Raw genomic sequence first — 12819 nt, 5'->3', positions numbered from 1 at the left:
TCCATCTGCAGCAACACACACACACACACACACACACACACACACACACACACACGGTCTTCCCTTAGTGGGGTATGGTGGTGCATGCTATAACCCCAGTACTTGGGAAACTGAGCAGGAGGCTCAGCAATTTAGTGAGGCCCTCAGCAAAAAATACCTAAATAATTTTCTTGATTGTTGACTGCTGAGTATCATTCTATGCCTTTTAAGATTATGTTTTATGTCTTTAAAAGAAAATACTATTATTTGTATTATTATAACACCAAATTCAATAGACACTACCAGTCTTTTTTTTTTTTTTTCAGTACTGGGAATGGAACCCAGGACATTGTATCTCCAAGCTATACTCACATCCCTATTATTTTTATTTTTTGAAACAGGGTGTCACTGAGTTGCAAAGGGCCTCCTTAAGCAGCTGAGGCTGTCCACAAACTGTGATCCTCTGGTCTCAGCCTCCCAGATGCTATGATTAAAAGTATGTGCTCGCCTCCACACCAGGTTACTACCAGTCTTTTTGATGTATACAGAAAACCAGTTTGTATACACAGAAAAATGTTAAACATACAAATTAATAAAATACCTATAATTTTTAAAATTTACAACACTTTCATTATTGTGGACATTTTATGACAAAATAACTACTGAATTCAGTAGGAATTCAAGATACAACATGTCAACAAGAAGAACAATATCTGGCCTGGCAATTTATGAATTAAAGACAAGTTGTGTTCCACTTAGGCTGCAATTTGTCTTGGACGTATTTGTTCCTATGTCAGCAGAATAGTTCCAATGATGAAGACATTCATTCCTTCCTTCCCAACTGCTCAATAGAGAACTTCTAAAGGATCACATGTTCTAGAGATACAAACAATTACCTTGGAAATGCTTGAGGAAAATTTAACATTATAATTAAGAGATAACCCTAGCTGGGCGTGGTGGTGCACACTAATCCCAGTATGTGAGAGGCTGAAACAGGAGGATCTCAGTTCACAGATAGCCTCAGCTATTTAGTAAGGCCCTCTGCAATTTAGTGAGACCATGTTTCAAAATAAAGAATAAAAAAAAAAAAAAAAAAAAAAAAAACAGGGCTAGGGGTGTAGCAGGGAGGTAGAATGTCCCTAGGTTCAAACCCCAGTACTGAAGCCGGGCGTGGTGGTGCACGCTTGTAATCCCCACGTTTGGGGGGGGAGGCTGAGACAGGAGGATCGCACGGGTTCGAAGCCAGCCTCAGCTACTCAGTGAAGCTTCCAGCAATTTAGTGAGACCCTGTTTCCAAATAAAATATAAAAAAGGTCTGGGAGTATAGCCCGGAGGTAGAAAACCTCTGGGTTCCACCCCCAGTACCACCACCAAAAAAAAAAAAAAAAAAAAAACCACCCAGTACTGAAAAAAAAAGTATATATAACATATATATACATATATATATACATATATATATATGTATATGTATGTATGTATACACAAGCTCTACACAGATTAAAAACAAAGTTACCTTTGATTTTCTCTGACATGTCTTCATCCATATTTTTTTCAACATCTTGACCAGCCTGAACAAATGCAAAGGACTTGTAGGAGACAATCATTAGACCTGTTCCATTGGGCTCAATAGCAGCATAATGTGGCACTGATTTTCCATGGAGAATATCACGCTTAGTAATTTCATATTTGTTATCTGTAAGAAAATATTTTAAAACAACATCATAAATAAGGCATAAAAATATTTTGAAAATATCTGAACATTAAAATTAATCAAAATAATTTAAATATATTGTGAAAAGGCACATTAAACCTATTTATTTATTTATTTAATTTATTTATTTATTTTTATTATTTTTTGGTGGTACTGCTGTTCCTGGAAACCCTTCTACCTCTGGGCTACATTCCCAGACACTTATTTTTTATATTTTTATTTGGAAACAGGGTCTCTTAAGTCAGCGAGGCTGGCTTTGAACCTGCGCGATCCTCCTGTCTCCACCTTCCAAGCGTGGGGATTACAAACGTGCGCCAACGTGCGCCACCGCGTCCGGCTACATTAAACCTTTTTATAAGAATAAAAAAATTATAACCAATTATCTGTAAATAACTCCCTATTTAAAACACTGGGTCTGATTAAATTTATTCTAGATTGTTCTGTTTAATGTGTTAGTCACAGGCACAAATGGCCATTTAATTATTAAATTAAAAAAATGTAAATTCAGTTCCTTGGTCACTTACTAGCCACACATGGCTAAGCTATCATAGTGAATGGCAGACATATAAAGCACATCCACTACACAGAAATGTCCACTGGACAGCAGAGCTCTAGGCCTTCCAAGTGACTGACTTACCTAGAATATCAGCTTCTGAGGCTCTACCTTCTCCTTGACTACAGTCTGTCTACGTTCCCAGCAGGTATATGATAGGCATCTTCTGAAAAGAGCCACAAATTGAAATAAAGGAAAAAACTGTGGTATAGACTATTTGTCTGTCTAACTACTGATAAGGGGCTTGCCTAAAATGAAATATGCTTAAAATAGAAATTATTCTAATACAAAAAGGTAGATCTAGGTGATTGCTATAATCAAGGAAACAATAGTACTTATAACTTTATATATATATGTGCATATATATAATCTGTATCCCAGAAGCTTTTAATAAATTAACTAAATTTGTCTGCCTGTGAGGATAGGTTAGTTTTTGTTGTTGTTGTTTTGTTTTGTTTTTTTGGTGGTACTGGGGTTTCTAGAAGCCCTTCTACCTCTGAGCTACACTCCCAGATCTATTTTTTAATATATATTTTTTTGGAAACAGGGTCTCTTAAGCCAGCACGGCTGGCTTCGCACCTGCATGATCCTCCTGTCTCCGCCTCCCAAGCGTGGGGATTATAAGAGTGCACCACTATGCCCATTTATAGGTTAGTTTTTGTTCTAAAAACTACTCAAAGCCGGTGTGGTGGCGCATGCTTGTAATCCCAGCATATGGGAGGCTGAGACCCGAGGATCACGGTTCATAGACAGCCTCAGCTAGTGAGGCCCTCTGCAATTCAGTGAGACCTGCTTTCAAAATAAAGAATAAAAAATAGGGCAGGGGTTGTAGCTCGGAGGTCGAATGCCCCTGGGTTCCATCCCCAGCATATAGGAGGCTGAGACCCGAGGATCGCGGTTCACAGATAGCCTCAGCTAAATAGTGAGGCCCTCTGCAACTCAGTGAGACCTGGTTTCAAAATAAAGAATAAAAAATAGGGCAGGGGTTGTAGCTCGGAGATCAATACCCCTGGGTTCCATCCCCAGACCGGCAAAAAAAATAAAAATAAAAAATAAAAACTACTCAAACATTTCAGCTGAGTCCACACCTTTACTTATACCTTTACTCTTTTAAAATGATTATATATATATATATATATATATATATATATATATATTTTTTTTTTTTTTTTGGTGGCACTGGGGTTCCTGGAAACCCTTCTACCTCCGGGCTACACTCCCAGACCTATTTTATATTTTTTTATTTTGAAACAGGGTCTCTTAACCCGGTGAGGCTGGCTTCGAACCTGTGCGATCCTCCTGTCTCTGCCTCCCAAGCGCGGGGATTACAAGCGTGCGCCACCACACCCGGCAAAATGATTCTATTTTTAAGCTTAATATTGAAGAGTCAAAAATCAACTCAATTAAAACATATGATTTTTTTTTTCTAAAAAATATGCTATTATTCTGACTCTAAATCCTTACCTACATTTATTCAATTCATACATATTTAAAAGCAGGCTTGTAATTTCAAGAATGAACTAAAAACTCAAACACTTGTTCCATAAGAATATGCAAAGCAAATAGTCCTACTTGACTTTAAGGACCCACACTTAGGTGCTATATTTTTAATATATTAATATTTAATGCTTTTTCCTATATGTGTAGGGCAGAAAATAATCAGATATCACAGTGGACTCCATGATAGAGTAAACTGGGAAATGCTGTATTAAAATTAGGTAAGTTTAGAAAGACACTGCTCTGTTGTTTTAATTAAAAAGTAAAGCCAGGCCGGGCGTGGTGGCGCACGCTTGTAATCCCCGCGCTTGGGAGGCGGAGACAGGAGGATCGCGCAGGTTCGAAGCCAGCCGCGTGCGCTGGCTTAGGAGACCCTGTTTCTAAATAAAAATATAAAATAGGTCTGGGCGTGTAGCCCGGAGGTATAAGGGCTTCCAGGAACCCCAGTACCACCAAAAAAAAAAAAAAAAAAAGTAAAGCCAGGCACAGTAGCACACCTCTGTAATTCTAGTACCCCAGAGGCAGAGACAAAAGAATTTTGGGTTCCAGACCAGGCTCAGCAACTTAGCAAGACCCTACTTCAAAATAAAAAATAAATAGGGCTGAGGGTATAGCTAAGAGATAAAACATATATGGGCTCAACCCTCAGTACCTCAAATAAAAGTAAAGTATAGTAAAGAAAAGAAATAATGGCACAATTATATCCGTAACAGGAGGGAAGAAGAACATGACATCAAGATAAAAGAAACTGTAAAGAAATTTGATGTTTCTACAATTATAATTTTTATGGGGGAAAAAGGTGATTCTAAATATATCTGTTCAATCAAGGTGAGGAAACAAAGATGAAGGGGATGAGATGCAGGAGCAGAGTGTAGCTGTGTTTGAGAGTGTTCAGATGAGTCACTGTGGGCTGAGTTAAAGTTGATACAGAAGTAAATGTCTTCGGGAAAGGGAGAAGCAAAATGCATGACGATTTATCCTATAAGATGCTAATTATGTATCTTAATAAAAAACTTAAATTTATACTTTCTGTTGGAGCCTGAAAACTTCAGCCATAAGCCAAAGCTGAAACTACATCTATTTTTGTATGGTCTATGAATTAAACATATATTTTATATTTTCAAATGGTTAAAAATATCAAAAGAATCACACTTACATACATGTAAAATTATGTATCATTCATGTTTCAGTGTTCATAAATAAAGTATTATTAGAACACAGCGATAGTCATTTATTTATGGATTGGCTGTGACTGCTTTTGCGACAGTGGCACAGTTGACTAGCTATGACACACACAGCATGGCTCCCATCTGATCCTTTACAGAAAACTTTTTTCAACACCGAACAAAGTTTTAAGTTACTGTGCTCCTCCACAGGTGAAGTTAAAACACTAAAAAGAAAAAAAAAAAGCACATGAAGTGCTTAAAAAACTTCAGTTTTATTGAACATTTATTTATATATTTTTGTATCTATAACTATATAGATACATCTTATTTTGATGGCTATTCATTTTGAAATACAAGGGGATTTGTCAGATTCTAAGCTAGCAGTGTGATAAAGTTTCTCATAAATGAGTAAGCTATTAAAATCTAGTTAGAAAAAGCAGAGTCATCATGGAAAAACAGCTTAGCTCTCAACTGCAGAGAAAGAAAAAAAAACAGTGAGTCAGTAAAAACTAAACAAAGGTAAAGAGCAGCTCCACACCACTAAAGAAAATCTAATTAACACATGAGAAAGTAATTTTTAATGTCAAGTTAAATCCTGATAGGTTCAAACAAACCTAGGTTAAGGACTTTTCTACATATGGAAGCATACTGGGTGAGAAACGTTAGCAGTTTTATGAAGAATAAAAGCAAAAATAAGGTTCTATAAAATAAAGGTATTCATTCTCATTTACATATTCCTTTTTATTTATATTTCAATTATACTGAAATTTATCATTAATTTAGGCATATATATATGGCAGTATTGAAAATAAACATGTTAAAGTCTTCAAGAATTATGTAATTATATATTTTATATGGAGGGTATACTCTGCTATGGAAGTACATTATATTTTTTTTCTTTAACTCATTTCTGAGGAGAAACTATAGCTGTTCATCCCACCAGTGAATGATATCAGGTACTAGAATCAACACAATACCCCCCCCAAAAAAAACAGTATTAACAGGATATCTGCATTTCCCAATCTACTAAATGATGGCAATCACTGACAGAGATTTAGAACTTTGCTTTATTTTACCTTTATTTTTTTTACTGATTGTGACCCACTCCAAAGAAACAAAGAAACCACTTCCTTTCATATCCAATTCCTCTTTCTCTATTCGAAGAAGCAGGGTAGCTATCAAATGTTCTTCAGCTTTTAGCAATGAGATACTGTGAATTATGATAAAAGGATCCCCAAGCTCTTCATTAAACACAATCTATAAAAAAATAAAATAAAATTACATATACACATGTATATACTACATCTACACAGTGTAGGGGGAAGATAGAAAAATTCTGACAATTCAGTTATTTTGGATACCACTCATTAGAAGGAATAAAAAATAAAGTCCTTAAATATAAACCACAAATTTAAATAATGTTCCATGAAAAAGAACTTAAAATGTACATTATTAATACTAAATATTATAATTTATATAGTATTAATATATATCTGGATAACAGAGAAAACTGGTAAATATTCTTGCCATGAAAATGAAGAAAATCACAGGGCAGATAAGCTGTTATTTAAAGGCAAAAGAAAAGTAAAAGAAAAAAAGGTGGAGGAATTGCCCTATACAAGGCCATAAGCAGATCAATGGTCACTCCTGAACCTCTTCTCCTGTCTCATATATGATATGTTTCCACTTTCTTCCTCTTCATTTCTGTATATTTTGCATGGGCCATGTATTCTTTTTTTCCCTATTGTTCTATTAATTTTCTGAAAGTTTACAAAGGTAAGAGTAAAACATTATCAGAGAACAAATCAGTAAAACAATCTCAAAACCAAAAGAGCCCATTTACAAGACAAGTCAACAAATTATTTTAATTATAACCTTAAACTGAGGGTGGTAGTACATGTTTGTAATCCCAATACTTAGAGACTAAGACAGGAGGATCACAGATTTTAGAACAGTATCAGCAACTTAGCAAGACCCTGTTTAAAATAAAAAATAACAAGAGCAGAGGTTGCAGCTCAGAGGTAGAATGACCCTGGTCCAAATCTCGGTACTGTATTAAATAAATAAATAACAATTTCAAAAGTTGTTTGCCCCTCCCCCATTAAAGACAAAAATATTATCAGATACTTTTTTAAGTACCAAAAAACATGGCCTAAAATCATTTTTATCAGAGTGAACACTATGTATAGAATTTTAGGACTGATTCCTAAACAAGATTTCTGATTAACTGAAAAACGTCAGAAAACCTAACTAAAAAAAAGTTGGCTCTGCCGGGCGTGGTGGCGCACGCTTGTAATCCCCGCGCTTGGGAGGCAGAGACAGGAGGATCGCGCAGGTTCAAAGCCAGCCGTGCGCGCTGGCTTAGGAGACCGTTTCCAAATAAAAATGTAAAAATAGGTCTGAGAGTGTAGCCTGGAGGTAGAAAGGCTTCCAGGAACCCCAGTACCACAAAAAAAAAAAAAAAAAAAAAAGTTGGCTCTTCTTTGTAACCCTCTTCTGGAGTAACCTTCCTATCTGCTTCTACTTGAAAGCCTTATAAAAAATAAGAGCTATGATGTCATCAATTCCCTTTATGTTTGAGTACCTCTGCCAAAATTATTCAAATAGCACACCTTTGGCATACACTCCAAAGATTACATAAGCTGAAAAACATGCAAAAAATAAAGCCCTCAAATACTCAAAACTGAGATGACAGATGAAGACAGTGCTTACTTTATTTTTATTTTTATAAGTGGAACATACTGTGAGTGGTGTACATTTACACTGTGCTTCATGCCCTTCCCCCTCCATTTCCCTTCCCCCTCCCAATAGAGGATGTCCAGGTTAACCATGTTCTATTTTTACTATTACACATATTCGTATGTAGTTCCTCCATTGAACAACCTCAGCTTACTTTCTTTCCTATCCTTCCATTCAAGCTTTGCTGAGATTTCCCCTCCATCATCTGGAGTCCCTCTGGTATTACCACTACTCCCTAGCTTGAACATATTAGAGAAAACATATGTCCCTTCTCTTTCTGTGCTTGACTAATCTCATTTAACATAATGTTCTCTAGTTCCTTCCATCTTCTTGCAAATGCTATTATTTTATTTTTCTTTATAGCTGAATAGAATTTCATTGTGTGTATTTCCCATAATTTTGCAATCCATTCATCTGTTGATGGAGATCTAGGTTGGTTCCATATTTTGGCTATTACAAACTGTGCAGTATTTACTTTTGTTTGAGACAGGTGAAAGCTAAACACAAGAAAGTAAAATGACAGTACCGGCAGGTACAGTTTACTGTTTCCTTTTCTTTCTCCTATGAGTGATGGGGACTAGAATGAAACCAGAGAAGTAGGTAACTTTTAAAACTTGTTAGGCTCAGCTTCTCAACTGGGACATTGATATCGAGCATGAACACTCTCATCACATTAGAGCCAACACATTTGGAAAGTAGGTAGTCTTTCTTCCCTATTTTCTAATTTCTCTTTCTGCACACATTCCATTGTTCTCTCTCCTATCTCAACTAATGCCCAAGTCCCATTCTTCTCTCACTGCTTCTAGTACTCAGTCAAAACCTATTAACTGAGAATGTCAGAAGGGTGCTTATTTTATTATAGCAGTATATACTAAAAAGGTCATTAGATATGCCAGGCGTGGTGGCACATGCTTGTAATCCCAGCATTTGGGAGGCCGAGACTGGAGAATCGCAGTTTGCAGACAGCCTCAGCTACTTAGGCCCTCTGCAACTCAGTGAGACCCTGTTTCAAAATAAAGAATAAAAAATGGGCAGGGGGTGTGGCTCAGAGGTCAAATGCCTCTGGGTTCCATCCCCAGACCCGCAAAAAAAAAAAAAAAAAAAAAAAGGGCATTAGATAGACTTAAATTTCTTACTGATTAAAAATATTATTGAAGGCCTCACAGAGCAGAAACCATAAGATCTCCTTCCTGCAGAAGTTATGGTCTTCAGTCAGTTTGTCTCCTGCTCAAAATCAACTGAATCCATACAGCTCAATAATAAATTCTCATTTATATTTCTCTTGTCCACTACTCAAACTCCTTCCAACTGCTGCATCTATACCTGAAACATTCTACAATGCCTCAGGCCTTTTTTAAAAGCTATTATTGGAGAACAGAGTGGGGATATCACAATGTCCCATGAATTTTTGAAACTGTGACTCCAACAACCTCTTACGAATAAGCAATGAGTGTTATGATTATTTATTGTATTTTTGTTTAGTTTTTCAAGCATTAAACAATTTGGTAGCATACCATTTAGAAAAATAAGATGTTATTTGATTCTAAGATCTCGGTTTTTTCCTCAAATAATTAAAGCCTGGTATTAGTAGGTCTCTGTTGATCTGATAGAAATACTTTATAAGCTGTAACTATATTAAATTTGTATTTATCTAAAACTCAATGCCACCTGCTAAAATTTATAGTAGCAATATTATTACAATATACCTATTGAGTATACTTCAAAGGAGTTGAAGCAATAAGTCACTTGATTATCTACTCCAAATAATTTGCTTTTATTTTCAAAAACTTACCCTCTGGAGAAATTAATTCCTTGTTTATTACTATTAAATTCCTAACCTACCGCTCATATTTAAATCTGCTTCATTTTTTAACACCGAAGTAAAAATGGCCCCTTACAGATTAGCACATGACTATATTTACACTATACTGTATTTTTCTAAGTAGAGGGGTAAACTCACTATTTGGTCAATGTAAGCATATCAGCAAATCCAACATGATGGTAGAGAAGAAAAACATCCAAATATAAGGTTTGTCAACTCTGCTTCAAGAGGGCAATGTCAATGCTTGGTGACGTGTTTTACACAGATAGAACACTCAAGGAATATTTCCGGAGAAATAGATGTGATTCTTGACAACCACACTGACCTTAGAAAGCGATTAACGTATCTGTTGTATAAAGGGTATGTATTTTATATTTTAATTAAAAAGAGACTCAAATCATTACATTAGAAAAACCGAGAAGTCACATGTAAACTGTCCTTGAAACGTGTGATTTTAAAATAAGGTCTAATGTGCATATACTTCCTAGACTTTGCATATATAAATCTTTGTTTAAAAAAGTCCTCACCTCCCATTTTTCAGAAGCACTATTTCCACGTTCACCTGTTCCAATGACATATAATCTTCCAGTTCCATCTGACAAAGTAACCCAAGTGGATGATGTAAAATGGATAGATGCACAAAGGCGATTGTCGTATGCTGTCAAATCTGTAGGAAGTCGAAACACCTCTCGTGGTTTTCCTAAGGCAGTGTCCTATAAAGAAGCCAAACATAAGTCCCTGTCTTGTCTTAGATCCATACACACAGAAAATACCTGTAGTGCAGTAGTTTCTGTCTTATTCAAGAGTTAGATCCAATTCCTCTCCCTGTGAGTATGAATTATACCATTGATTCATTTCTAACACAAAAAATATAGTAAATGGGACAGATAGTATGTAAACTCTAGGACTAGATCAAACACTTTAACATTTTCTGCCACACACACTTTCTTGGATCACACTCTAAAGGAAACTAGCTGTCATGTAAAGATGCCTTAGTAGTTCATGGAAAGACCTACGCAAGGATGAACTGAGAATTCCTGCCAATAACTAGCACCTTATTGAGTGAATCATTCTGGACATGTATCCTTTGACCCTAATTCAACTTTCAAATGACTGCAGTCCTGGCTGACATCATAACCTCATGAGAAACCGTCAGCTTCAAGACTCACTGAAACTACTCCCTGACCACAGAAATCGTGAGATGTTAACTGTTTCAAGTTACTGAATTCTGAAGTTGTTTCTTGGCAATAGATAACTAATACAATGCAGTAATATAGCTCTTTCTCTTAATGTTACAGTTAATGATCAATATTTTAAATTCACTAATTAGAAAAATCACACAAAATTCTAAATGCCCACACAGATCAGCCTACAGAACAAAACAATGCACTTAGACTACTTCCAACTTAGACTTTTGTTAACAAATTTTAATTGTTTCTGTGACTTTATAATTTAAAGATATGAGATATGTTATATCATTAAAATTTTTTTAAAAAAATATATATATAAAGCTTACTTCTCAGGAAATAAACTTCCTCTCATAAACCAAGTTGTAATCAATAAATATTTTTGTTGTTAACATTTTAGCTGTCAGTTAAGAGGTTTCTCCATATGACAAAAGTAATCCTGATTTATACATTTCATTCCTAGTTCCAAGAAGTATTTGGATGTATTAATAAAATTAACTAAATTATATACAATGTCCTTACTAGCCACAAGTTTCTTAGTAACCCACTGTTTCTTTTTTAGGGTGCGTGATTTCACATGCCTGTAACCCCAGTAGCTGGGAGGCTGAGTTCGAAGGATCACAGTTCAAGGACATCTTCAGTAAGTAGTGAGACCCTGTTTCAAAATAAAAATAAGCCTGGGAGTGTAGTTCAGGTTAGGATGACCCTGGGTTCAATCCCCAGTATCACAAAATAATAAAATACAGGATTTAGTTTTCTTTTTAATAGCACCTTTCCTTCTTTATTTTGTACTCATTATACTGATTTGCAAAATATTGAGTTAAATAAATATATGAGACCAAGCATGGCTGGCATAAACATTTTATAGAATCACAAATGAAACTTACTAAGAAGTATAATGATGCTATAAAATTGTGTTGAATTGCTGCCACCTGCTGGCTCCTAACAAAGTTAGAGGAATAAGAACAGTTATCTCATCCAGATTTAACAAGGCTGGTCATTTGTACACCAGCTACAGGACATTGTACTAATGGGAGCATGAGTCTTTGATTTAAAAATATAGATAGCAAAATAGAATTTAGAACTGTTTTCTGCTGTATAAAAACCACTGTATAACCAATAGTAAACGTTCTCCATCTAGTCCTTTCACAAAAACTCAAAAGTGTAAATTGATTTCCTTTGTTGCTGATCAGAAAAGTAAGAAGTATGGTATTCTGTATGCCAGGTGCAGGAATTCTCAAGGCTTGATCCTCACTGGATAACTAGCAAAATCTCCTAAAGTAAGTTGATTAAATTTAGATTCCCATACCACAACCAACCCTGTAATAATAAATCAGAATCCTTGGGATAGTTCTCCTAAAATTAGTTTTTGTTTTGATCAGTTATTCCAAGTGATTCTGAGGAGTGACAATGTTTTGAAAACGAAGGAATGAAACTGAATTATTAAGGCAGAAAACTAAAGGAACATAAAATATAGCCCCTGAAAAATGTAATAATATCCTTCTAAAGACTGGATAAAAAAAGGAAAAATACAGAAAGAGAAAAGAAAAAGACAACAATATTAAAAGTATCATCTTAAAAGACAACTGATCATAAAAGTTACAACTTTATAGCAACAAGTTTGAAAACAAAAGGGGATGATTTTGTTTAACAAGAATATGTATTATTAGCTACTCAAGAAATAAGTAAACCAATTAATAAACTCATAGGTGATTAGAGAAACTACTTCTATTGAAGAAAAACAAACTACAATATATTTAAAGAGGATCTTTATTGCAGAGTATGATGGCACATGCATGTAATCCTAGCATTAGGGAGGCTGACAGGAGGATCAAGGTTCAAGGTTCAAGGTCAGCCTCAGCTACTTAGTGAGGCCCTTGCAACTCAGTGAGATGGTGTTTCAAAAGAAAGAATAAATAGGGATAGGAGTGTAGCTTGGAGGTAGAATGCCCCTGGGTTCCATCCCTAGTACTGCAAAAAAAAAAAAAAAAAAAAAAAAATCTTAAAATACGTATTTTTAAAAGCATTCTAATTTTAAACTATTCTAGTGTTCTGAAAAATACAAAAGCTCCTTATTTCATTAAAAAAAGCTAGAAGCAGCCTGGTGTGGTGGTATATGCCTGTAATCTCAGTATTTGGGAGGCTGAGACAGGAGGATTACAGTT

General features: G+C 35.4%; 1 protein-coding gene across 1 annotated transcript in view; it reads right to left on the bottom strand.

Moving 5' to 3' along the window:
* The window catches only part of NUDCD1 (NudC domain containing 1), a gene marked incomplete at both ends in the record, with an annotated part of 58251 nt that overhangs the window by 30804 nt on the left and 14628 nt on the right, over window positions 1-12819 (bottom strand). The window contains 3 exons of the mRNA XM_080695000.1: window positions 1493-1672; window positions 5983-6163; window positions 9995-10180. Of these exons, the coding sequence (XP_080551126.1) occupies window positions 1493-1672; window positions 5983-6163; window positions 9995-10180 (547 nt within the window). The remainder of the gene's footprint in view (window positions 1-1492; window positions 1673-5982; window positions 6164-9994; window positions 10181-12819) is intronic.

The sequence above is a fragment of the Muscardinus avellanarius genome (assembly GCF_963383645.1).
Source record: "Muscardinus avellanarius genome assembly, chromosome: 4".
In the NCBI taxonomy this organism is placed as follows: Eukaryota; Metazoa; Chordata; class Mammalia; order Rodentia; family Gliridae; genus Muscardinus; species Muscardinus avellanarius.
The sequence above is the reverse complement of the archived record's forward strand: the minus strand, read 5'-3'. Positions and strand labels throughout refer to the sequence as shown.